The sequence below is a fragment of the Mirounga angustirostris genome, unplaced genomic scaffold (genome assembly GCF_029215605.1).
Source record: "Mirounga angustirostris isolate CCGP_5_RB_7025 unplaced genomic scaffold, mMirAng1.0.hap1 SCAF_2, whole genome shotgun sequence".
In the NCBI taxonomy this organism is placed as follows: domain Eukaryota; kingdom Metazoa; phylum Chordata; class Mammalia; order Carnivora; family Phocidae; genus Mirounga; species Mirounga angustirostris.
In genome coordinates, this window is record NW_026991710.1 from 89,354,669 (window position 1) to 89,381,890 (window position 27,222).

Genomic DNA, 27,222 nt, shown 5'->3' on the forward strand with positions numbered 1-27,222 from the left:
AAAGAAAAAAGAAAGTGCAACTCTCCAAGGGCTCCATCTCATGTTCTTTATGCAGGCAAACTCCAACGGACTTCAAAGGGAGCGTTGCCTAAGGAGGGAGTACCGGACCAAGCCCATGGGGGGTATCATTTCCATGATCATGTTGCCATCTACATTTGGTGGACTGGCAAATGCAAATATTTCAAATACAAGTTTAAACAGATGAAAAAAGAAGTGCGAAATAGCTTGGGGATTTGCTTGCAAGAGAAACCTCAGAATTCCAGGAAAAGATTTAATATCAGGAGCTTCATAAGTTATCCCAAAAGTCCCAGGAGAGTAACTGGTTCATGATAGTATTAAAAATAAAGTTTTTTTTTTAATTGACACGTTTTGCACTTCAACATATCCAAAATAGTGTACCAGAAAAATAATTTCCCAACGTTAAATACTCTTCAAAGGTCAGTAACATTTTTCTAATTGAAATATAGACTATATTTTGATGCCTTAACAAAGTTTTAACATACGTGATCCCGATTAAGGTACAAGAGCCCAAATGCAACAAAAATACTTACGGGAGGACCTGTGGGGTTGGGGTGGGGTGGAGAGAATAAGAGAAAGGGGGAGATGAATTAGTGAAGATGCAAAATATTAAGATCAAATATAAGATGAAAGCATTGTCATAATCATCAGCAAAATACAAGATGATGAAGTCATCTAGAATTCAATGAATCCTAATCTTTTTTTTTGGTTCATGGACAACTTTGATACCATATCAGAAAAGTGCATTTACATCTATCTGCACACAAAATTTCACATAAAATTTTGGAAAATGTTCAGAGTCCCTGAGGCCTGTCTATGAATTACTGAGAGGTTCATCTTAAGATGGCCTATTTATACTTAAAAATTTAGATAAAATATGAATCAGGAGGATCTTTGGTTGTTTATGATAGCCCAGTTAGACAGAATTGATATATAACTTTCTTGAGTTTCGTAAAATGGTTAAATGAGAAATGTACCCATTATTTGTTCTAAGAATGTTTTTTCATTCAGTAGCATTGTCAATATATAAAAGACTAAACCCTGATATTTATATTTCTTTAAAACTTTGTATTCTCATCAAAACACAGGAAAAGTCTAGAAAATTTCAATATATCCACACTGTACACTCAATTAAAACACAAGTTTTTAGTAGCTAATAAGTTAGGAACTGACTTTTTAATTTTTCTATAAAACTGCACATCAGTACAAAATTTTTACTTTTTTTCCCTCAATCCTTTGTATTTCTTTTGACAAAGATCAATTCACTGATTATTTGATCCCACTAATGTTTCATTATTTCATATTCCTTAAAACACATTTATAAACCATCCTCTAATATAAAACTTTGTAAGGTGAAAGGGATACTTATACAAGTATCCAATTACTTAGATTAAATGAGGTTTAAGGATAACTTTTAAGAACACTCTTAAAGGAATTAAGCAAGTATACTGCCCAAATTACTGAATTTTCATAAATTCCTTTTACTTCGACATCTTTTTTTTTTTTTTTCGAAAAAGGAAATGAGACAAAAAAGCAAAAACACAACAAATCAATCTGCTGCTCTTTTTGGTAGGCTAGTATTTCTACTACTTCAACACTTAGAAATTGGTTGTTTTTAACACTGATAAATACTTATTAAAAAATACTGGAAAAGAGCATTTCTTAGTACACTAGAATGAAATCTTAAATTACCTTTCAAAGTGAAGAAAAAAACTCAAATAAAAAAAATTTTTTTGAAACCAAATATCCAAATGAGTGTGTGCACTTACTGTCTTGCTTGTTTTATAAAGTCTAAGACTCCAAAAATGTAAATGACCATGTGAAGTCTTATCAGGCCATCAGTTCTTCCTTGCAAGGTAAGAGGAAGATACATACAGAGATTCGGCCTGAAAGCAAAAACTCACTGAAGTGGGCATCAGGACAATTGGTCCTGTTTCAAATTCTGCTCATAAAATATTGCGTAGCCTTGGCCGAATCACCTGACTGCTCTGGGGCCTCCATTTCCTCAACTACAAAATGAAAATGCTGGATTGATTACTCAGTCTGCTGTCATCACTAAAATTCTAGGGTTATACAAGAGGAATAAAAATTCCAAATTTTGAAATGAATGAGAGTAAAAGCATGACAAAATTGTACCAGTTGGATAAAATAACAATAAAGTTTTCCAAGACATGTGCCCCAGTGTCCCAAAGCAGATGTTTTCATAAAGATCCTGCATTTGCTATCTGTGGAGACGGAAGCACGGCTGTATCGCCACACTGCGTGCAGCTAGGAAACCCTCCACTGTACGCGGAAAGGACAAACTTAACCTGACACAGTAAATAACCCAAAATTGGGTGCCAGTGGTTATCAAACATAACAAATCAACAATATTTTCCAAACTTCTACCTACAGTTTGATGGAAAGAAGAAGATTAAAAAAAATTCTAGGTCTAGCAGAGGCAACTTAAACACACAAGCTTACGCGCAACCTCCAGCAAGACAATATAATCATTAATTAGGAGGAACAGATGCAGGAATCTAACCAAAACATTAATGACAAGGAGCAGCTGAAAGAGAGACTTACCAGATTCTCCTCTTCGGCCCCTCTTACCTCGTTTCCCTGGAGGGCCTAAAATACAAAGAATAATTTTTTAAACATGGTTTAATATTTTGTTTCCTGTTCCAAAATGGCTAGTAAATAATTTCTACATATTTTATCACTGTTTTTAACAACTTCAAGAAAGGGACCAGATATTTGTAAAGGCCAGCATTATCCTACCAGCATAACTCTTAAGCCTCATTTAATTATAAAACCTACGCCAGATGTCTAATCATCTAGCATTACTTAAGAATGCTAAACATTTAGAATTTTTATTCATCCTGCCTGGATAACATCAATAAAGAAAGACTTTAATTGCAAATTGGTGGTGTTGAGATTTCATGTTTCTTAGGAAAATTTTTTTTCTAAATGTTGCAGTATATTAATAATTAAAAGCACTAAGTACAAATGACTATAGTTTCTCTTCAGTCAGCCATTGTGATGCCCTTAAAAATATTTAGTTGGCAATTAATTAAATGTATATATTCACAATGGAAATAATCCTTACAATATTTCTATTTTATTAAATATGAATTTTCATATATTGGAATTTCTCTAATTGAGAACCAGCTGAGTTAAAATCATACTCTTTTAATTGGAAAGTGCTTAGGTACTAACAATAGGTCTCATTTTTCTAGGGAGCTGGCTCATTATTGTCAGTCAGTAAATATTTAATCTTTATGATGATCCCACTTTGAAAGTGGAAGAAAAAACTTTTTTTTTCCCAGTGAACTGCCTATAAAGACCACCAAGCTAGTATGTATCAGACTTAACACAGGATTCTAGACATTCATGGCTTTCAAGCCATTATTCTCAATTTTATAATTTCTGCCCTCATTTCTTTGAGTAGGAATAGTTCCCACTGAATTATGGTTCAGGCAAATAGAAGAGAATAATTAGCCCACAATGAGAATTAAGGTCTTATAACATTTGCTGGAAGAAAGAGGCCAAGGAAAATGCAGACCCTCCTGGCTTTAAAGAATGAGCTTCTAAGTTGGACTGATGACTTCCAAACTCTAGAAAGTTCAAGACACAAGCAGCACAGGCCTTAGCAGCCAGCCAGGTCTCGACATGATCCTGAGTTACCAACTTCCACATGGAAACACTATCATGAGAATAGAAACATCAGTGGGCCAGTTAGTTTCCCCTCAAGCCTTTACACAGAATAAGTGTGGCCATCTGTGTTTTATAAGAGATTAAAAACAATCAAGCAATAAAATTGACTGAAAATGTTAGGAGAAGAATTTTTGCAGCAGAGTCCAAAATTGTCATTCGAAATTTCAGATTTCTCTCTGTATTCTGGAATAAAGATAAATTTCCTTCTTTCTTTCTTTCTTTCTTTTTCTTTCTTTCTTTCTTTCTTTCTTTCTTTCTTTCTTTCTTTCTCTCTCTCTCTCTCTCTCTTTCCTTCCTTCCTTCCTTCCATCTTTCTTTCTTTCTTTCTTTCTTTCTTTCTTTCTTTCTTTCTTTCTTTCTTTCTTTCTTTCTTTCTTTCTTTCTTTCTTTTTGAATAAAGAAAAATTTCTTGGATCCTATTCAGGATATTCTTGGCCAAACTGAGAGCAGAAGGAGAATCACATAAACAGGTAAATAAACTCAGTAGGACCCTAATAGGTATGAAAGACATACTTATTTACACACACACACACTCAAACACACATGCACAGAAATATATTGACATATTCTGATATATACAATGTCCTTAAGATTAGGAATCATATTTTCTTTTCTAAACAAAATCACTTAAACTAAGAAGTAGTTAGCAACAACTATATACTTATGATGTCTGTGGTCTGCATAGTAGGGGATATAGGCTATGTATAAGATGTATATCTGCCCTGAAGAGGCAAAGAAGTTGAAAAGATTCAAATAATACATACAAAAAATGCATTAGTACCATGTTGTAGGCACCATGAGTTTAGGTTCTGACTTGTTCTTTCTACTCAAAACATAAGGTCAATTATAAAAAGAGAAAGAAAGAAAAAGTTTTTAGAATAATTTGTATTCAAAAAAGAAATGGGCATGTCCACAGGCTAGAAATGGACCAGAAATGCAAAGTGGAAAGCAGGGATAAAGCCATGAGCCTGCTGGGCTCCAGTTCTAGACATAGGAATGATGGCCACAAGTACTATTTCTGGAGAATAAATACTCAAGAGTTCTCTAACCAGAGTCAGTGGCTTAGAAATGCTGAAGACAAGCTGAAAAAAACCCAGGTCTCTGGCTTAAAGGCTGAAGAATACAGATATAATCTCTCAATCAGAAAATGAAGTAAGCATCTGCTGGTTGGATGCCTAACTCTATGATATCTACAACATAAATCTGCGACAGAAGTCCAGAAATGCTAGTTTAGGACCAATCTGGTCTAGAAGGCTGAGGATGTCAGGTAAAGACAAATATAAAAGGGCTAGATAAGAAAGCGTGAGCGCAGAGAAAGGCATTCATAGTAAGAAACTATAGCGAAAGAAAGAAAATACCTCCTACTCATAATGGGTACACAAAACAAAAATTCCAAAACATATGAAGAAATCTAAGGCTGAGACAGGCAGTACTCAACAATAGGATCATGAATTCATTCCAGGTAAAATTAATTTTTAAAAAGCATCAGACTGGGGCGCCTGGGTTGCTTAGTCCATTAAGCGTCTGACTCTTGTTTTCAGTTCAGATCATCAGGTCATGATCTCAGGGTCATGGGATTGAGCCCCAAGTCCTGGGCTCCACTCTCAATGCAAATCTGCTTGGGATTCTTTCCCTCTCCCTTTGCCCCTCACCCTGCATGCATGCACACACACTCTTTCTCTCTCTCTCAAATAAACAAATAAATAAAATCTTTAAAAAAAAAATCAGACACGGGCCCCTGGGTGGCTCAGTCGTTGGATGTCTGCCTTCGGCTCAGGTCATGATCTCAGGGTCCTGGGATCGAGCCCCGTGTCAGGCTCCCTGTTTGGTGGGAAGCCTGCTTCTCCCTCTCCCACTCCCCCTGCTTGTGTTCCCTCTCTCGCTGTCTCTCTCTCTCTGTCAAAAAATAGATAAAATCTTAAAAAAAAAAAAATCAGACAAAAGTTGGTATGTTAATTATACTTTAAGAGGTAAATGAAGAAGTAACATCCATCAAAGAGCAAGGGATTTTAAAGATAAATAAGAAAAAAAATGTATTTGAAAGAACCCTTTAGAAACCTTGAAGATAATAAAAAGAAAAATAGTCATTGAAATTAAAAAAAAAAAAAAAGAACAGACCATTCAAATGCTAGCCTGGATATGGTTGAAGACAGAATTGATGTAGAAGGTGCAGAATGCAGCCCAGAGACAAATCCAATATTGATTATCTATCTATCTATCTATCTATCTATCTATCTATCTATCTATCTATCTATTACCTATTCTTCTCTGAATGTTTGTGTGCTCCCAAGGTTCATATATTGATGAATTCTAACTCCCAAAAATGATGGTATCAGGACATGGGGCCTTTGGGAGGCAATTAATTCATGATGCTGGGGCCCTCACGAATGGGATTATTACCTTATAAAAGAGACCCACACAGACCCCTAGCCCTTTCCCTAGCCCTTTCCACTCTGTAAGGATAGAGTGAGAAGACACCAGCTATGAACCAGGAAGAGAGCTCTCACCAGAAGGTGACCATGCTACCACCTTCATTTTAGACTTCTCAGCCTCCAGAACTGTGAGAAATACATTTATGCTATTTATAAACCACCCAGTCTCTGGTATTTTGTTATAGCAGCCCAAATGGACTAAGACATAGACATATCTATTTAGATATCTATATACCTACCTATCTACCTACCTATTTATTTGTGTCAAGAAGCAAAATGTTACTTATATCAATAAGAGAACCCAAAAGAAATGATAGAGAAGCCCTTGTTTAAGAGATAATAGATGAGAATTTTCCAGAATATAGGAGTCCTGAGGTTGAACTTATACCCCAAGTGGCAATAAAAAATAATAATAATAAGTAAATAAATAAATCACACTTAAGTTTAATAATGTTCAAGAATAATGAGAAAATGTTAATAACTACCAGAGGGAAAATTACACTGGAAGGTACTTAGATTGCCTGCTGTCCCACCCATAGAAAAGATGTCAGAAGAGCTGAGTCCTGATTTTTATAATAAATTTCAGAAATCTCTAGTTATTATTTGTTTATTGGAATTAGTTTCTCATTTTCCCCTGAAGAATGTTCCTTTTAAATAGTAGAATTTATCAATAAAAATAAATCGCATTAATGTTTAAAACTAGCTTGAAATAAACTATAACAATAATTTAAAAGATTTTAAATTATGAAAAGGTGATTGAAAAAAACAATGATATCTTTTGAAGAAATCAAGAAACAAAGAATATTTCTGAACATGTCTGTCTTAAATATTTAGTCAGAGGGTTAAAGAAATAAACCAGCAGCGCCTGGGTTGGCTCAGTCAGTTGAGCATCCGACTCTTGATTTCAGCTCAGGTCATGATCTCAGAGTCTTGAGATCAAGCTCCACACTGGGTTCGGCACTTAGCAGGGAGTCTGCTTGAAGATTCCCTCTCACCCTCTCCCTCTGCCCCTCCCCCCATTTGTGTGCACACTCTCTCCTTCTCTCTCTCTAAAATAAATAAATAAATCTTAAAAATATATATACCAAATGCTGTGGGAAATACATCTGTTATATTGAGAATTAAGACAGAATAGAATCTAAGTAAATGGAAAAGATATTTGGCAAAACATACCTATTGAAAGTCAAAGGTTTTACAAAGAATTTCATAATATGTGAGAGAGAAAATGAAGCTAAACTAAATTATGATAAAGTGAGAATCTAAACTCTATGGGATTTACAAAGAAAATACTAGATTTGAGAAGAGTATGTTACAGTTACTATAAGAAACAGAAGACTGGAGTGAGCATTATACTAGGCTGAGTGAACTAATAAATTATATAATCTCTCAGAAAGACATAGATACAGATCTTGCTTAAAAGAGAATAAATAGAAATTTTGAAAAAGTCTACTGTGCAAATGTATGGTGATTAACATAACATAATAAAATAAAAATTAAAAAAGTCTACTGTGCAGGTAAGACAATTTGATATTGCTTGTGAATTCAAGGATAAAAATAATTTTTAAAAATGATTGGATGGGGTGAATTTAACAATAGACAGCTGGCAGATCACTAGAGTGAGAAAATGAAAAATCAGAAAAGACAAATGATAGATGTTTCCCAGACAAAACTGATATTAATAATAGTGGAGAAAGATAGTGACCATTTCCATTCCAAACTGAGAGATGAAGTGTTGGCCAGGCATGAGCTCTAAGAACAAATAGAGAAGCTAAAACCTCACTCTTATTCACTGAATTTGGCCAGATTCTTAAAGCAGAAATTCTCAGTGAATTCTATCAGCAGAAAGCCATGAGTCTGCAAAAGAAACTGGTTCAAGAATATGAATGGGAAGCTATCAACAACAGAGAAAGTGAAAATTTACAAGCAGAGAATTCATGAAATGAAGAATGAGTTATGGAAAACAGAGGGAGGGCATAAAACCAGATTGCTCTTTATAATAAGAAAATTCATGACAATCGGTACTGTTCATGTTTCAGAGTTGTTGCTTGAAAGACAATGCAAACTGTCAGCCTGAGATAAACATTAATAACAATTAGCCATGATGGTAATGCTTTAAAGACCTGTGTCAACAAACCCAACTTGAGACAGATCCAGGTCATCAAATCACATCAAAGCAAGGTGTCTTAAGCCAAGCCAATTCTTTTGGCCCCAAACTAATATTGCTGGAGCACTCTACTCCTTACTAATGGCATACCCACCTGTCACAAGGCTCTTTTCTAAGGTGAAATATGTGCCAAGAAGTAAATATATGCTTATATATGGGCCTTCCCATGGTCTTGGGGATGAGTGGTTATGGCATATGTCTGGAATACCCTTATCTAGTTTATCAGATAAATTACCAAAACCTGTCAATTGTACTCCTATTACTTGAATCTATTCACTCTTCTCCACTCCTACTAGTATGTCATGGCTGAGCTTAAACATAACCTTTCTGGGTACTCAGAGATTTTTTACTAGGATTTTACTTGTCTTTTTTTTTATTATTATTATGTTATGTTAATCACCATACATTACATCATTAGTTTTTGATGTAGTGATCCATGATTCATTGAGTATAACACCCAGTGCTCCATTCAGTATGTGCGCTCTTTAATACCCATCACCAGGCTAACCCATACCCCCACCCCCCTCCCCTCTAGAATCCTCAGTTTGTTTCTCAGAGTCCATAGTCTCTCATGGTTTGTCTCCCCCTCCGATTTCGCCCCCTTCATTTTTCCCTTCCTACTATCATCTTCTTTTTTTTAACATATAATGTATTATTTGTTTCAGAGGTACAGGTCTGTGATTCAACAGTCTTACACAATTCACGGTGCTCACCATAACACATACCCTCCCCAATGTCCATCACCCAGCCACACCATCCCTCCCACCCCCCACCACTCCAGCAACCCTCAATTTGTTTCCTGAGATTAAGAATTCCTCATTATCATTGAGATCGTATGATACTTGTCTTTCTCTGATTGACTTATTTTGCTTGGCATAATACCCTCTAGTTCCATCCACGTTGTTGCAAATGGCAAGATTTTGGGGTTTTTTGATGGCCGCATAATATTCCATTGTATATATATACCACATCTTCATTTACCACCTATAAATATTTACAGTTAAACAGAAAGTATTTGAGAAAATTTCAGAACTCATAATGGGCTGGGGGTTTTGTTTTGTTTCATTTTTACCTCTTGCTTTGTATTTCAACACATATTTCTGGCTGTCTCTGTTTTGGGGGGAAAAGAAATAATGTAGATAGGGCATCTGGGTGGCTCAGTTGGTTGAGCATCTGCCTTCAGCTCAGGTCATGATCCCAAGGTCCTGGGATTGAGTCCCACATTGGGTTCCCTGCTCAGCAGGGAGTCTGCTTCTCCTGCTCCCTCTGCTCCTTCCCAGGCTTGTGCTGTCTCATGCGCTCTCTCTCTCAAATAAATAAATAAAATCTTTAAAAAAAAAAGAAATAATGTGGATAGAAACAAAGGGAAGAAATCAAATCAAATGGATTAAAGACTTAAACATAAGAACTGAAACTATAAATCTAGAAGAAAACATAGTGAAAGGCTCCTTGACATTGGTCTTGGTGATGATTTTTTGGTAATGACACCAAAAGCACAAGCAACAAAAGCAAAAAATAAATAAGTGGGATTAAACTAAACTAAAAAGTTTTTGCACAGCGGGGCGCCTGGGTGGCTCGGTCATTAAGCGTCTGCCTTCGGCTCAGGTCATGATCCCAGGGTCCTGGGATCGAGCCCCGCATCAGGCTCCTTGCTCGGCGGGAAGCCTGCTTCTCCCTCTCCCACTCCCCCTGCTTGTGTTCCCTCTCTCGCTGTGTCTCTCTCTCTCAAATAAATAAATAAAATCTTTAAAAAAAAATTCTTAAAAAAAAAGTTTTTGCACAGCAAAGGAGATGATCAACAAAATAAAAACTCAGTCTATGGAATGGGAGAAAATATTAGCAAACCATATATCTGGTAAGGGGTTAATACCCCCAAAATATAAGGAATTCCTACAATTCAATAGCAAAACAAGAAATCATCCAATTTAAAAATGGGCAAAGAACCTACATAGATATTTCTCCAAAGATGACCTAGAAATAGCCAAAAGATATATGAAAAAGTTTTCAACATAACTGACCATCAGAGGAATGCAAATCAAAACCACAATGAGATACCACCTAACACCTTGTGCACTGTTGGTGGGAATGTAAGTTGATGCAGCCACTATGGAAAACAGTATGGAGATTCCTCAGAAAATTAAAGCTGAAACTAACCTATGATCCAGCAATCCCACTTCTGGGTATTTATCCAAAGGAATTGAAATCAGGACCTCAAAAAGAAGTATCTGTACTCCTATGTTTATTGCAGCACTATTCACAATAACAAAGATATGGAAACAACCTAAATGTCCATCAATAGCCAAATGGTTAAAGCAAATGTGACATATATATGCAACGGCATATTATTCAGCCTTAAAAAAGAAAAAAAAATCCTGCCTTTTGCAATAATATGGATAGACCTGGAGGGCATTATGTTAAGTGAAATAAGCCAGATGCAGAAAGACAAATACTGTATGATCTCATTTATATGTGGAATCTAAAATAGTCGAACTCACAGACACAGAGAGTACAATGGTTATTGCCAGGGCCTGAGAGGAGAAGGAAATGGGAACATGATGGTCAAGGGTACAAAGTTACTGTTATGGAAGATAAGTTCTGGAGATCTACCATACAGCACAGTGCCTATAGCTAACAACAGTGTACTATATCTGTAAAATTTCCTAAGAGGGTAGGTCTTATGTCAAGCATTCTTACCACAAAATAGTACTAATAGAGAGTGGAAAGAAACTTTGGGAGATAATGGATATGGCTATGGCCTTGATCATGGTGATGGTCTCACAGATGTATATTTATCCTGAAATTCATTGAGTTGATAGATTAAAAATGCACAGTTTTTTACATGTCAATTATATTTCAGGGAAGTTGATTTTTAAAAAAGGAACAAAGGAAAGGCTCATGCCCTGAGTGATCATGCTTAGATGTATTGTCCTAAAAACCTGAGAACAGAGAAAAATGTGCTATCTCATTATGAGAATGACCTAATGGTCACTACTGACATGGATCATTTGAGAACTAGTTCCTGACTGAATTTCCATGAAAAAGCTAATGAACATATATAATGGCACAAACTAGGAGTTCAATAAATATTAGCTCCATTTTCTGCATTATTTATATTATCTTGTTATATTTAGTCAAAAGTAATAATGTATTTGAGTATTTAATAAGAAAAGTTGAGTGTGTATATGAATAAGATTGTGAGAAATTAACGTTACCTTCCAATTAAAATATTCAAAGGGGCAAGTTAGTATAAAGAAAGAACATGGAGGGCGCCCGGGTGGCTCAGTCAGTTTAGCATCTGCCTTCAGCTCAGGTCATGATCCCAGGGACCTGGGATAGAGTCCCATGTCAGGCTCCCTGCTTAGCAGGGAGCCTGCTTCTCCCTTTGCCTGCCAGTCCCCTTGCTGTGTGCTCTCTCTCTCTCTCTCAAATAAATAAAATCTTTTTTTTAAAGATTTTTTTAATTTATTTATTTGAGAGAGAGAATGAGAGAGAGAGAGCATGAGAGAGGGGAGGGTCAGAGGGAGAAGCAGACCCCCCGCTGAGCAGGGAGCCCGACGTGGGACTCAATCCCGGGACTCCAGGATCATGACCTGAGCCGAAGGCAGTCGCTTAACCAACTGAGCCACCCAGGCGCCCCTCAAATAAATAAAATCTTAAAAAAAAAAAAATAAAGAACATGGAATGCAAAGTTAAAAGACTTACAGGTTTTCACTACTGTGTAAATTGAGCTAATTTCCAATTAACCTCCTTGATTTTAGTCTACTAAAAGATCTGGTAAATAATACTAACTCTACCCCATTTATATGATTGTTGTGAGGATGAAAACCATAAGGTGCTATATACATATTTTAAGTGACTGTTTCCTTTATTTCTCATAAATTCATTGAGGCTTATAAACTATTTCCATGACAATATTAGTCATATTCATCAATAGAAGTAGTAAGACTTCAAAATTCAAATTAAACAATTTGACACATGCTAATAAAAAGCTGAATTTTTTTAGTCAGAGGTTTCATCTCCAGAGGCAAAGAGACTCTTTAAGGATGTCAGAGAAAATGATGTAAAAATACCACAAACAACAGTGAATATTCCAAAAATTAAATACTCTTATCCAGAGTTCTGGAGGCAGAAAAACAGAAGTGTTAAGGCAAAGGAAAAAGCAGGAGACTGAGCTGGTGGTCAGGGAGGGAAAGTGTGAGTAGGGAGCAGATGTTGAAGCCCTGTGTGCCCATGCGTGCTCTCGTAGGGGGGCCTACAGGAGAAATGTGTGCGAGCCTAGGATGCCCCTCCCCTGCAACTGATCCCAGGAATAGGTCTCCAACAGCTGCAGATGCCTCTTGGGAGGGAGGAAGCTGTCTGGGCACAGAGGAGACGGCAGATCAGCCTTCCTGAACCATCCTCCTCCATCCTCCAGCTCCTTTGAGAAGACTAAACCAGGTTTACCTTCATTCAGATCTTCTAGATTAACCTTACAAGTAGGCACAGATTAATTTCAGAGCCTTCCCCAAAGTCCTCCCACCTGCTTGCTTGCTTAATGCCTGAAATTCTTTCAACATAGACCAAAGCCTTTCATTCCACAATTAGAAGTAAAAGGCTTAAACAGCAAATGCTTGGTAGAAGTACAATATTAGCTAAAATGTATTTTCTCCATACTCATAAAATGTCTATACTACAATATACCCAAGAGGTCATATGGCCCAAAGGTTTTCACACTGCTTTATACCCAACTATATGAGCAGCTCCAATTTGCCATATTGAATTGCAACCATTTGCAGTAAAAGTTCACTGGCTAAAACAAGCTTATATATCAATGATTCATATTTCTGTAAATGTAAGATTGAAGCCAAGAGACGTGAAAACAACCTGCTGAGGGTACCATACAGTAGACCCCAGCTTCCGGATTCCAAGCTCAGTGCTCTCTGAGTCAGCACGCCACTTCTCACTTCTGATCTCATGCTCCATAGGTTGCAAGACTGGACACAACCAGCGCCAACTTTCCAAACTGCTTCATTTTCTCAATGGCCTGCTTCATCTTTTTATAACATGGCTACTTAGGCAGATGTACTATTATTACTTATTCCAGTCTCCCACTAGACTGTAAGCTCTTAAGGATACAAATTCCCTTGTTCATCTTTGTATCTCTAGCAACTAGCAGAGGACTTAGCACTCAACGAACCTTTAAAGGAATACTGCCTATGGGCTATTTGATGCATGCCAACATTATTTCATATGGTGTTAATTTTTAAAAGAAATGACTTTTTTATTCAAGAGATTTATTTCCCAAGATAATTTAAAGATCGGCATGTACTGCACTATATGTAATACAGGCTTGTTTGTTTTAAATATCTTTTATGTGTGTGTTTTTGTTTCAAATTTCCTCAAGTTTCTAATCTCCATGGAATTTCAGTTTATAAAAGAAAGTTAATCATAATAAATAATAGGTAATAATTTAAGTTTATAATATCTAAGCTCCATAACTCTCTACAGAGTATTAGTCAGATGTACATTATTTATTTTAAAGGCAATGAGTTCAATTGAAAAGTTGTAGAAGTATGTTTCCTTTTTTTTTTTTAACAACACAAGAGACACACTAACAAATGTTTCAGGGGATTCTATTCTTACTAGTTATTCCAGTAATAAAAAATATAAAAATTAATAGTTTGTTAGTAAAAATAGTTCATTGGTATTTTAGCTATAAACAACAAAAATGAAGTGGCTCAATTTTTATTTTTGAGCCCTCACCAGGCTATATCATAATTTCAGTAAGGCTAGGGATATCTATAATGTACCAGACTCCTAAGGTTAGTAATTAGAATGGTTTTGTCAAATTCCTGGAGGAGATTTTAAAAATCAAATAAAAAGATCAAATCCTTAAAGTAATCTTATGAATATTCCTTTCATAAATCTGCTTATTTTCTAGCTTTTACACCAGCAAGTTTTTCCTGGTAATGATTTCAAGTAAAACTTATGAAACATAAAATATGTGCAGAAATTGTGTTCTATTAATGAGGATAAAACAATGTGACTCATGGAAGATATAAAAAAAAAAAGGAAAAAGAAAACAAGAGAAAAGACTCCCTTAGGTGGATAATAAATGTGAAAACATTAGGAGTACATATTAGGACACCTAAAGCTAACTGGATGGATATGTATGTGTGCAAGGGCTTAAATGTAAAATGTAATACTTCCTTGGGGTAGTAGCCAAATAGTTTTAAAGGAACTAGTTTAGAAGAAAATGGGCTACTTATTCCAAAATATACTTCCCATTAGAATTTATAAGCAGCTAGGCATGCCCTTCTGGCAAAGTATGTTTTTATTTTCTCATGAAATGCATTGAGAACAAGACTTTTGATTTATCTCTTTCTACATTTTCTTCAATGTTAAAATGGAAATTTTAACAATTGCTATTTAAATGTTTTAAATAAATATAAGCAACTTACATCAGAATTGTGTTGAATGTGACTCTCAACATTACTATATTATTGGCATTTTTTTGATTGGTTGAGTTTCTATGCCTCATTGAGGGTGTCCAGTGGGCCAAAACTGCCTTCCAAATCTTCTTCCCAATTATCTCAATGTAAGTTTAGTTCTAGCTTGTGCTTGGTTTAAATGAAGCACTTCAAGGGCGCCTGGGTGGCTCAGTTGGTTAAGCAACTGCCTTCGGCTCAGGTCATGATCCTGGAGTCCCGGGATCGAGTCCCGCATCGGGCTCCCTGCTCGGCGGGGAGCCTGCTTCTCCCTCTGACCCTCCCCGCTCTCATGCTCTCTCTCTCTCTCTCTCATTCTCTCTCTCCAATAAATAAAAATCTTTAAATGAAGCACTTCAAGTTTACTCAAGAATTAATCAATATTTGTAAATTTTATAACTAAGGAAAAACGACCATATTTATGAGACAACTGGGGACTCTCATAAGAACATACTGGAAAACAATTGTACTTCACAATTAAAGAAAAGGATTTCTGAACCAAGGGCAATGGAGTCTTTTCTGGGCTTTATGTCAAGGCTTTGTTTCCAGAAATGGAATTCCAGCAAATGAGGAGTTGTCTTTATCGCTATTTTCAATATTTAGATAATAAATATAATACAATAGTCAATAGAAGCTGTTCAAGACTACAAATAGTCCCATGTTACAGTTCATTGACTTTAATGAGGTCTGATGTGGCACAGTTGTTATTTCTATGATTTGTCTCCCACACATAAAGTGTTTCATTATTTAGTACTAGAAGTTTTACCCCATGATCCTACAGGGGATTTGTCATTACAATCTTTTCTATTTCTACTTGCAGGGAAAGGGGCTGCAAGATGTCAGAGAGTAGGGGTTGGGAACAAAGAAAGATGTGTTTCTTTGTGAAATTATATACTATATAATGAGTGGTTATTACATATACAATGTAATATATTAACATGAAAAAAAAGTTTAGTTCCAAAGTTTACAGAAAAATTTAAATGAGCTCTCTAGATTCCATGTTTCTAATGGAATGCACAGCAGTGAACAGATCTTTAAAGATAAAGAGAATTTTTAAAGTAACAGAAAAAAAACAAGATCAATGGTTGAATGTAGTTCCTCATATATTCAGTAAATAATGTTAACTCTTAATTTATCAGAGATTGAAACAATGGAAAATGGGAAAAAAAAAAAAGTGGGCTAATGGTAACTGGGATTTGTTTTCCTTAATGGCTTTGCAATGTCACAAGCTTTTGCCAAAGAGCTGATGAATGAATTAAATACAGCAGCACCACATACACCATTACACACGTGTCAATGGCCCACATTTCTTTCAGCTGGTGCTAAATGAATTATTTAGCATGCCCATTGTTAAAGATAGTCACCAATGGGGAAAAAACGATCATCATTAGAGAACTGGTTTGACACTGAAAATTAGTGATGGAAAATAGTAAACAAGAAGTCAAGAGGAAGCCATCAGAATAGGAGTAGGAGTACTTCAGGGGGAAGGGTAGCATGGAAGTCCAAATCTGATGAAATAAGCACGAAAGCAACCAGAGCAGGCATGAGAAAGCAAGGGTCCGTCTATGCAAAAAAAAAAAAATCAGCCAACCTGATGGCCCCATAGTGTCATGGGGAGAAATAAAAGTACTTGGACATAATGAAAGATATAATGATGATGGTTAATATTTACAAGTGCTCATCATCTGTCTGGCACCAGACTAAGTACCACCCATGCATCGTTTCATTTATCTATACTAGTTGAGTGATCTCTATAAAATTGTGGAAAGCAATGCTATAAAGAGGTTAACTGTCACAAATTTAGTAAGTGGTAGGTTAGGGATTTGTACCCAGACAGTCTGACTCCTAAATTGTCAATTCCAAAACTAAAGACTTGCTTGTTTATTAAGCACACTATATGGATGACTCTGTTTTCTGACACACAGAGCTGCCATTAAGGAAAACAGAAGCTTTGGGCGCCTGGGTGGCTCAGTTGGTTAAGCGACTGCCTTCGGCTCAGGTCATGATCCTGGAGTCCTGGGATCAAGTCCCACATCAGGCTCCCTGCTCAGCAGGGAGTCTACTTCTCCCTCTGACCCTCCTCCCTCTCGTGCTCTCTCTCATTCTCTCTCTCGCAAATAAAAAAAAAAAGAAAAAGAAAAACAGAAGCTTTAAATGAAGTTGGAAAGAATTGGTTCATGAGTATTCCTGAAGGTCTCTGTTTACAATTCTAGTTTACAGGTTTATTTTTAGCTTCTCATTCTAAATGTAAAATAATCATGAGAAATACTTGCCAAAAGTTAATAAACTTTTATTTTACAAAGTTAAAAAGGAACCCTGGTCCCTTCATACACTGAAAACACTCATGGGGTAATTTAGGTGGATGTGATTAGCACATATTTTTATACATGCTCAGTTAATATACTCTTACACCATGTATGCCAGTTTTTTCTTTTTTTTAATGATGTTAAGAACACTTAATGTGAGATCTACCTCTTTACAGTATTTTAAGTGTACAATACAGTATTGTTAACTATAGCATGCATACCAGTTTCAACAAGCCTGTTACATATAAATGTTGAGAATGAGACAAATAAAAAAATATTGGTCTTTAAAAATGAGGGATGGTGCCTTTTTCACTATTGTATTCTCTGTACCTGGGACATAATTCAATATTAGTTAAATGTTATTAGTTAAAATAACAATAACAGTTTTGTAGTATTTCTTCTGCTTAAAAAAATAAAATAAATAAACAAAATAAACAAAAACCCAGTGGAGTATAATTTTTGAAACCAGCCATAGGGATACATGTTTGAACCTTATTCTGCAACACACTAGCTGTGTGTCTTTGGATGGATTAACTTTGTAAAACCCAGCTCATCATCTACAAACTGTAGATAATATCTACCTCAGAGAGTTTAGATCTTTGCTCTTTAGGTCTTAATTCTTACTGGTCTCTCCTCAAAACCATCTGCAAACAAGTACAAAGTTAATCATTTTAATATAGGGAGGAAGTACTTATTAACCCAACAGACGAGGTTTTCCCACAAGGAAAACGCAGTCCCACTATTTCTCAACCCCAGTTCTCCATGCCTAATCCCTGGTCTTTCACAATTCTTGTCCTCTCCTTACTTAAACTTAATTTCAAGAAGACGATATAATAGTGACAATCCTTTCTCCCTTGCCATGTATTTGGCCCATTTTTCTCTCTAGTGTTTTTTCCAATATACCCAAGATCTAATTCTGTTGCAATATAAATTCTGCCTTCTTGCAATATCACTACCAGTTTAATAAACATCTTAACATGGCTGTGAAGTAAAAGTACACAATTTTTTTTACCATTAGTCTCAGTTTCCTAAATAGGAATGGGAATGGCATTTCATACTTAAAACTCTAGTTTAAGGAGGAGTTGCTATTTGCCTGGGTGAGGAACTAATTTTCTCAATGCTATGATGTATTTGAAATGTCATGCATATGAAAAGTGCTCTACAAAATGTCAAATTATCTTGTTAAACTAACTGAGAACAAAATGTAGTACAGGTTAGGATAATGGTTGGCCTTCCATAGAAATGCTAATATAGGTGATCTTCACCAGAAAATCCAGGCCCATTTGGCAAAAAAAAAAAAAAGATACTTGAAATCTCCTAACCACCCCCACAGAGTTTCATTGCTTCCTTCAAAACAAACATAGTTGTTTCCTTACAGTTAAATCTCAGATTCATCCTGACAGGCAAATTCCCTAGAATACAAAAACATTATGAGTAGACTTCTATGAATAAAATATTTCCGCATATGATTTCACAATAATTCTGGCACTTTAATGCTGCTATATCCATCACACAGCGAGCAAACATTTTCCAATGAAACTGCAGAAGGACCAATCCAAGAATACAATTTTAACTTTGCAAATTGAGGGTTTTTTCTATGTTGTACAGGAACTAATACAAACTTAAAAAAAAAGAAAGTCTTTTATTTTGGTAGACACACACTCTTATGGCTTTAAACAATAAAGAAAACATGCACTAAATTCATATTGACTTTTTATCTGACATCTTTTATTTTAACCAAGATGGGAACCTCAAAGCATGCCAACGTTTAGATGTGTGTCAGAGGCCAATAAGTAAAATGTCTAAGACCTAGCTACAAATGCCAATCAACTTTAAAGGACTTATGAAAGACCTCTGATAGAGTAGACCAGGAGCTCTGGAATTAACTATCAGGGGTGAAAGTTCAAGTGTTACAACTTAGGTTATGAGGGAGAGGGTAATTTCAAAGTAGAATTTGAGTACTTTTATTTTGCAACTTGCTCTCATAACAGCTTTACATAAAATATAACAGTTTTTAAATATGGCGTTTTATTATGATACCAGGTAACATTAGAGGAAAAACTTACAAGGGAAATATTAACTGTGGGAAATATAGATGAAGCCATGATACTCAGAAATGGAATTGATCCATGAAATCTATTTTATGCTCCTTAGTAAAAGGACTCATATTTTTCATGTGCCAACAAATGGGCCCATTATGTGTCTTTCAAGACACAAAAGATTGTGTCTTGAATAAGATAAGAGTACAATATCAATAAAACAAATTTCTTACACAAAGAGCTTTGTGTAAAATGTTCAGTAGAATACATTTTCGTTTTTAGTGGTTCTCCATATCTATATTTGAGTGTGAACAAAAATGAGGAAATTAGGATCTTAATCCATTTCAACACTACCTATACTCCCTCCACATGCATATTTATGAATATGTATGACTTAATCAGGTCATGCATCATTAATCATTCTTCATATTCAGCCTCTTCATTTCATAATCATTGTAAAGAAGTTCTTAAGTTCTACTGGTAAGCTTTGAAGTTAGTTTTTAATAGTCAGCATAAAAAAGGATTCCTATAAATGAAATATATCCCCTAGATATCTGACTGAATTTGATTGTTCTCTGAATATTTTGTGCTGAGATAAAGGTGAGCATATCTAAAAATGTTGTTGACTTTTAAAATATTTTAAGTCAAAGAAGACAAGAATTCTGTATGCTATCAATAGTATATATGTGTGGTTTCTTCCTGAAAAGATCTCATGATCTTGTTAGAGATATAAGGCCTAAAACAAAAACAATTAAAGAACAATGTTAACCAGTATATAATACAATGTTATACTGTGCATGGCATTGGTTATACCACAGAAGTTCAAAGAAGAGAATTGGGAAAAGCTTCTCAGAGAGGTAAAACTTAGCTTGACTTAAAAGAGTAGACAAAAAAAAGAGGATAAGGCAGGATATAGAATAGGCATAAATAAACACAGCTAGCTATGTCCAGTGCAGCTAACCATGGGACCACCTTCACTGGAATATGAATTTTTGTTTAAAATAAGGTTAGATAAGTAAGGCGGGTCTAGATTACAGAAGGCCTCAAGTGGCAAGAGAAGAAGTAGGAAATAATGACATGAAGAAGGTATTTTGGGAGGACTAACCTTTCAGGAGTTAGCAAAGTCAACTGGAGTCTCTTACAAGAACTAAGGTATAAAGTAATAAAAAGTATAGTAGCAGTGGGACAAAAATTAGATACTAAAAGTAATTTTGATAAGAAGAATCAAGCATGGGGGCACCTGGGTCACTCAGTCGGTTAAGCATCCAACTCTTGATTTTGGTTCAGGTCATGATCTCAGGGTCATGAGATCAAGCCCCACATCAGGCTCCCCACTCAGCCCAGAGTCTGCTTGAGATTCTCTCTCTCCCTCTCCCTCTACCTCTCCCCCAACTCACTCACCCACATATGCTCTCTCTCTCTCTCAAATAAATAAATGAAATCTTTTTTTTAAAAAAAAAAAAGGAAGAATCAAGCATGAAGGCTCAATTTGATGTAGGGGATGAATAAGAGAGGTTGAACATCAAAGATAGCTCCACAGATTTGAGTCTTATAAACTAAAAAATAGGTGGTACTATTTATATTTGTTGGGTAGATTAAACAAAATGTCCTTCTCTCATTAACATAATAATCAGATGTCAACCTTGGAAACAGTATCAGAATATTGGCATGTTAATATGAATTAGATTCTCTGCAGTCTGCATTTCTTCTTTCAAGATGTGATGCACAGACCTTTACAATGAAGTTGCAAGCTCCAAAATTTGGAAAACATTGCTCTTGCATTTGGACATCTATAACATTCAAAGTCAGTTTTACAGACGTAATTACAAAGTTCCACCCAAGTAAAATGGATAATAACTTGATGATGATATTACAGAATATATAATAACAAATCACAAAACAGGTCAACCTGAAAGCATTATTTGTATCTTTCAATTGATTCCCTTTAAAACGTATGAAATTCTTTCCAATATTTCCACTCACATATAATGAGTTAATTCAGGGTTTTCATCAGTGGAATATTGATTTGAATCATCCTTGAAATAAAAAGACAGTGGGATAAGAACACTGAGAACCAAAGACTTCCTATGCCTTGTGGTCACTAAGTTTTGCAGAATCTTAGACTTCTTATCTGTAATATGAAGATATTGTACTAGAGCTCCTTCCAACAAGATGCTTCTAGGAGAAACAAATGAGAATGATTCATATTCTAATTAATGGCCACACCTGCTCTTGAATACCATACCAAAGTTATGGTAACTCTAGGTACACCAAAGTAAATACAAGAATGCCAGTTCAGTCGATTGATTGTGTGTCAAACAGGCAGGCAATACATTAAGTGGGTACAACAACAGCAGCTACTGCCATATTTGTCTGTATCAGGGGTGGAGGTCCTGCCTTGAGGAGGTAGGAGGAAGAGGCAGAGCCATGGTGTATCATACACCATGACAGGGAGATCAGCCTGAGCCCGTGATTATTTGGCTATTCAGAATTGTGGCAAGAAGGAGGCAGTGGTAATGAATGAAAGCAATGTGGTCTGCTTCTTTCAGGCTCATCTAACCCCTCGGACTGATGGCTGCAGCTGAGAAATTCCACAGGGATTGAGGAGGGGAAGTGCCCAGGGCATGATGCAGGCACACAAATCCCTCTGGAGTCCTAACCATCCTGCCTGAGTACACACAATCATGAGGCACAGTTGTTTGATCTTGCCACACACTCTGCCTCCCGCCTGAAGAAATGTTCAGAAGTAGGAACAGTTCCATTCAGTTACATCACAAGTTGTAATAAATCAATAGCCAGTCTTTGTTCCGTTGTGTCAATTATAATCTAACCAGGTATGTTCTACATTACAGACGAGTATAGAAAACTGTCTTCTATAGCTACGTGACAGAAACATTTTGTTGTATTTGTTGTGCTATAAAATATTGATACAGTAACCCCCAAAATGCCAAATGGCTGGTAAATACCTTTTTGTGCTTTATAGATGTGTATGTGTGTGTTTAAAGACTAAATTTCATCCCAATCTTATTCATTACTTCTATTCTATTGACTGAAATAACCAAAAATATCTAATATTAACTTAAAAGAAATAATACAAAGATAACTACTGAATAACCTTTATTTTTATTTAAAAACTGTCTCCAGTTTAGTCATTAAGCCCAGATTTTTGAGCCAAGACTGACAAGGCCTTCTTCATGCCGATAGATTAAAGTATTCACTGTATGGCAAGGTTTTTCATTTCACTGCAGCAACCAATGATGAAATGCAATATGGTCAGATTAAAGGTGGTACATAACTACTCTTTTGTAATAGTAATATCTTTGGTGAACCCACACATGTTATCAGTCATTTAAATCCAGAACCTCAAGCTGAGTAGAGTCCCATCAAAGTCTTTACATGTCCCACCTGCCCTAGGGTGATACATACATCATCTGAAGCAAAGCTTAGTGACAGCTGCAGAAATGTACTCAATGAATTTAAAATAGACAGCAATCTAGATTAACAGTGATAGAAATATCTGGACATTCATTTTTAAATGAATTGTAACACTCCAAATCCAGAGCTGATTCGCAGCTGGTACACATCAACGCTACCACACTGGTTATTAGTTAGCCAGTTTTGAAGGTACCTCCCCGCCAAGTACTCCTTTTACTACCCTACCATCCCACCTTCTTCCTTAAAGCTCCCTGGAACTCCACACACAATGGCTATTAAAGGGGGAAAGACTTGCCCCACAGGAGATCTCTCAAACTCTCAGCAGAGTTATCTATTTAGATTTGTTGGTGCGTGCATCATACTATTCGGTCAGTATTTTCAATACCACCCTGCCCACCTCCATCATCATTATAGCACTCCTCATGTTGTATCGCAATTCTTCCTGTACAATTCAGCTTCCATCTGCTATTCTCAAGTACTTGAGAGTGCCTAGAATAATGCTGTATTAATAGATGTTTGGTAAATCTATGAATGAATGAGCCATAAAAATCAAATTTCATCTTGTCACTGTGGTAGTATAACATTTACAGATAAAATTATTCTCATTCTTGCACAGGATTTGTGGTTTCTTTTCAGAATTTTCCTGTAAACACATGTGGCCTTTAAATTTTCTTTGGCTTTCACATAGCCAGATAACAATAGAGAAGTAAAAATCCCAAGAGAGAACTCTTTTGAGGTAGTTGTGCTTTTTATCTTACTCCTGCAACTTTCCAGGAAGTATAATAAGGTTTATAAGAGACCATCTTATGAGAATAAAACTGTAAAAAATTCTTGAAAAACCTCTTTCATCTGACTCACTATAGAAATCATCTTTAGAACTTGTGCTCTTCTTCAAATGTCCATACGTTTTTAATGGGTATGATTCCTGAGAGTCTCCACTGTGCCCCTACCAGCTCCAGCCCCTTCTCCACTTCAATGGGCAGCCTCCTCATCTAAACAAAATGTAACTCTGACTTTCAGGGGAAAAAGTCCTGAAAATGTTTTATCTTCATAGCATTTTAAAATTGGAGTCTCTGAATTTTTTTTAACGCTATGGTGCCAGACGGGAACCCAAATTTTGTTTCATCACATTGGGAACAATTTAGGATATCAGGAAGCACACTGGAAAAAATCTCTCTACAGAAGAATACATCCTCCATCTCCTGGTGAACAATTTTTGTTTTCTTTTCCAGGGAGTAGTTTATGTGCTATGTTTAGGCCACACATGAAAGTAATATCTCCCTCGTGAGACTGACTTTGGCTTACGCTGATTTTTTGAGGCCAAGATTATGGTAATGATTTAAAGAGGAAAAGAAGCAAATGGAATAGGAGAGAAACATGCAAGAAAAGGGATTAGTGAGGCAAAATTTTTCCCAACCTAATACAACACAAAGTATGTCTAAGGAAATTAAAAGGAGAGTCAGATCTCAAATAAAACCAAAGATACTGGGATAGTGTCTTCATTAGGTAAACAAGACTGTGCATTCTATAGCCTGATGCACCAAAGGAATGTCAAAGATTCCAACAATAATCTAAAACCAAAAACTTGTTTCCTAAGTTTAGGTCCTATTCTACGAAATACCCAGAAGTCTACTAGGGCACGTGCCGTTGCTTTCGGTGGCTCCTCCAAGGCCAGCTGTGCATATCTTCAGTAGCTTGGAAGCTGGCCAGTGCAGTAAGCCCCATGCTGGACTTGAGAAACTAATCCCCTCTATTATTGCTTTTTCACAGGTGGAACACCTGCTCTTTTCTTTTATCAAGCTCTTCCTAATGACATATTAAAGGCTCCCCAAACTCAACACAACATTTGGATCATTATATTTGGATGAAAAGATAAATGCAATGAAAAAACACCCGTAAAGGGTAAGTAGGATATTTAGTCTAAGGGCCTGGTGCACACGCAACAGATTTATCATTTTTGACAGCCAGACTGAAAGGGAGGGAGGTGGGAGGGAGGGTAGGAGGGAGGACAAGAGGAAGGATGGATGGATGGATCAGGACACTGTGCAAACCCAAACAAGCACACTTTCTAGGCTCTTTGTAAATGAAATACTCATATCTATCTACGGCTTTATTTTTTTTTTCTGGGGGAAAAACGAGAGATTGTCTAGGAGATCTGGAAGCTGCTAGCTCTTAAACATTTGAAAACTCACTTTATTTATTCATTTATAAGGTAGGCATAATGCTACTTACCTTAAATAGCTAAGTTTTATAAGATGCAATTAAAAATAATAGCAAGATAATCATATGACAAGAAATTTAGAAAATTAAGAAAAATTTTTAAAATTCTCAGTTTCCTAAAACAACAATTATTTCACTTTGGTGTATTTTCATGACCATATATTTGATATGTTTATTTTACATGTATAAGATTTTAATCTTTTTTTCTTACTTAATCTCACACAAAAAGCATTTTCCATATTGCATCAGTCATCATAATCATTATTATTATTCATATTTGGTTAAGTAGGTATTTCATTTTAGAGTAAATGACATAATCCTCGATCCTGTTAACATTTTGGTTGCCCACACATTTTGACTACCACTAACAACATCATGATGAACGTCTTTGTACATATGTTTTGCTACAGTCTGAAGGTTTGCATCCCCCTAAATCCATATGTTGAAATCCTACCCACAAGGGGATGGTATTAGGGAGTTGGGGCCTTTGGGAAGTGATTAGGTCATGAGGGAGGAATCTTCATGAATGAAATTCGTGGCTTGATAGAAGAGGGTCCAGAGAGATCCCTTGCCCCTTCTACCACATGAGGGCCCAGTGAGAAGTGGGCAGTCTGCAGTCCAGAAGAAGGCCTTTACCAAAACTTGACTATGGTGGTGCCATGACCTTGCACTTCTAGTCTCCTGAACTGAAAAATAAATTTCTGTTGTTTATAAGCTACCTGGTCTATAGTATTTTGTTATAGCAGCCCAAACAGACTAAGATAGCTGTTTTTTTTTATTTTGTTTTCTTAATAGGGACTATTTCCTTGGGATAGAGCCTCAGAAATATGACTCCTAAGCTAAGGGAGTCAAAGATTCTTTTTGTGAAAGTTGACCAGAAACATGTGATAATTCCAGTCTCCACATCTACGGCAACACTAGATAATCTCATTAACTTTGAAATTTTTTAAATTAATAGATGAAAGATTTTACCTCAATTTCACACACATTTCTTTCCTTACAGATCAGGGCAAGCATTTTGTATTTAATAGTTCTATCTCCTCTTCTATAAACTCAGTTTATGTCTTTTGTATGGGTGAGCTTTGAGAGAGAGTGAAACAAGGAGAGTTCTTTGTGTTATTTTCAAAATTGGTATTTGAGGTTATTAGTATCACTGAAGTGTTATTTCTAGTGTGAAGCATAATCCAGTCACTTTTTAAGGATCCCACATTTTGGAACTTTGCTCCTCCTGTAATTATAGGATCAATATGAGACTCTCATATCTGGTGGTTGATAGTGATTTCACTGTTTCTGTCCTCCCTGGAGTCTGTATTGCAGACCCACCCACATTCTCAGCTTGCAAAACCTTCTGCAAGTTTTCTTCTTTTTAAAACCTTTTGATTACTCTGAAATGACAAGCATCATGACCACTACAGACCCCCAACCTCACCAAGATGTCTGATTTCTCAATAATAAATGTTGCAATCAGTGTGATAGTTGCCAAGCTATTCCTTGCCCAGATGTGCTAAATCAGTTACATAACTCTATAGGGGGCCCACATAAAACTTTATACTACTCACCACCATCCCATTCCAACCCCCAACATGAGCAGCCCTGACTCTGCAACACGGTGTAGGATTTAATGGCTTATTCCATTCTTCTACTGTGTTCTGGGCTGGTACCTGCAATCCAGTTTTATGAGGTTGGAGTTTTTCCCTGTGGACAAATTTACCAAATTCACCACATTTTCCAGATGGGATCACTATACTATTATACATACAATCTGGGCTATCTCAGAGAACCTCTCATAAACTGTGTGTGTGTGTGTGTGTTAGGTGAATGGCAGAAAGGGTAGAGTGGTGTAGGAAGCACAGAAACCAAGCCCTAAGCCTCCTGTTTCAGAATAAACAAACATTCTAAACACTTTTTAACTCCTGCACATAATTTCTGCTACTAATCTTCTATTAAAATCCCTCTAGGGTTTGGAAACGCCCTAGAGATAATCTCCACCATGCGCATCATGAAGGCAGTGAGATCTTCAAAACTCATTTTCATCCTTTGAGCTGGTTTCTCTACCTGGTATTTATATTTACTCAAAAAGAAAACACAATTGCAAAAGATCTTTAATAAATGTCCCCTGGGATTTTGGCTTTATAATATAGCATTTCATTGTTGATTGCTAGATGTTTAAGGTTTAGCTCTGAATTACAACAAAATATATCCTTTGGAATATTGCAGCCTTATCTGCTTTTGTAGCCTACTGATAATCCATGTTCTTGTACTCATTCCAGGATTAACTTATATACTTTAAGATGCTATCATATCTTTCCTGGTTTCTTTCTGTCAACGGTGGCAACAGTCAGTTTTAAAAAATATCTTCTCATAGGTCATATCTTTTTTTTTAAGATTTTATTTATTTATTTACTTACTTACTTACTTACTTATCTATTTCACAGAAAGAGAAAG

The 27,222-nt window shown here is 36.1% G+C and overlaps 1 protein-coding gene across 1 annotated transcript in view; it reads right to left on the minus strand.

Annotated features, from left to right (window-relative positions):
- COL25A1 (collagen type XXV alpha 1 chain) overlaps window positions 1–27,222 on the minus strand; it is a 450,625-nt gene that overhangs the window by 201,474 nt on the left and 221,929 nt on the right. The window contains exons 3-4 of the mRNA XM_045880612.2: window positions 2,584–2,628; window positions 552–559 (exon numbers count right to left, since the gene is read on the minus strand). Coding sequence (XP_045736568.1) covers window positions 552–559; window positions 2,584–2,628 — 53 coding nt within the window. The remainder of the gene's footprint in view (window positions 1–551; window positions 560–2,583; window positions 2,629–27,222) is intronic.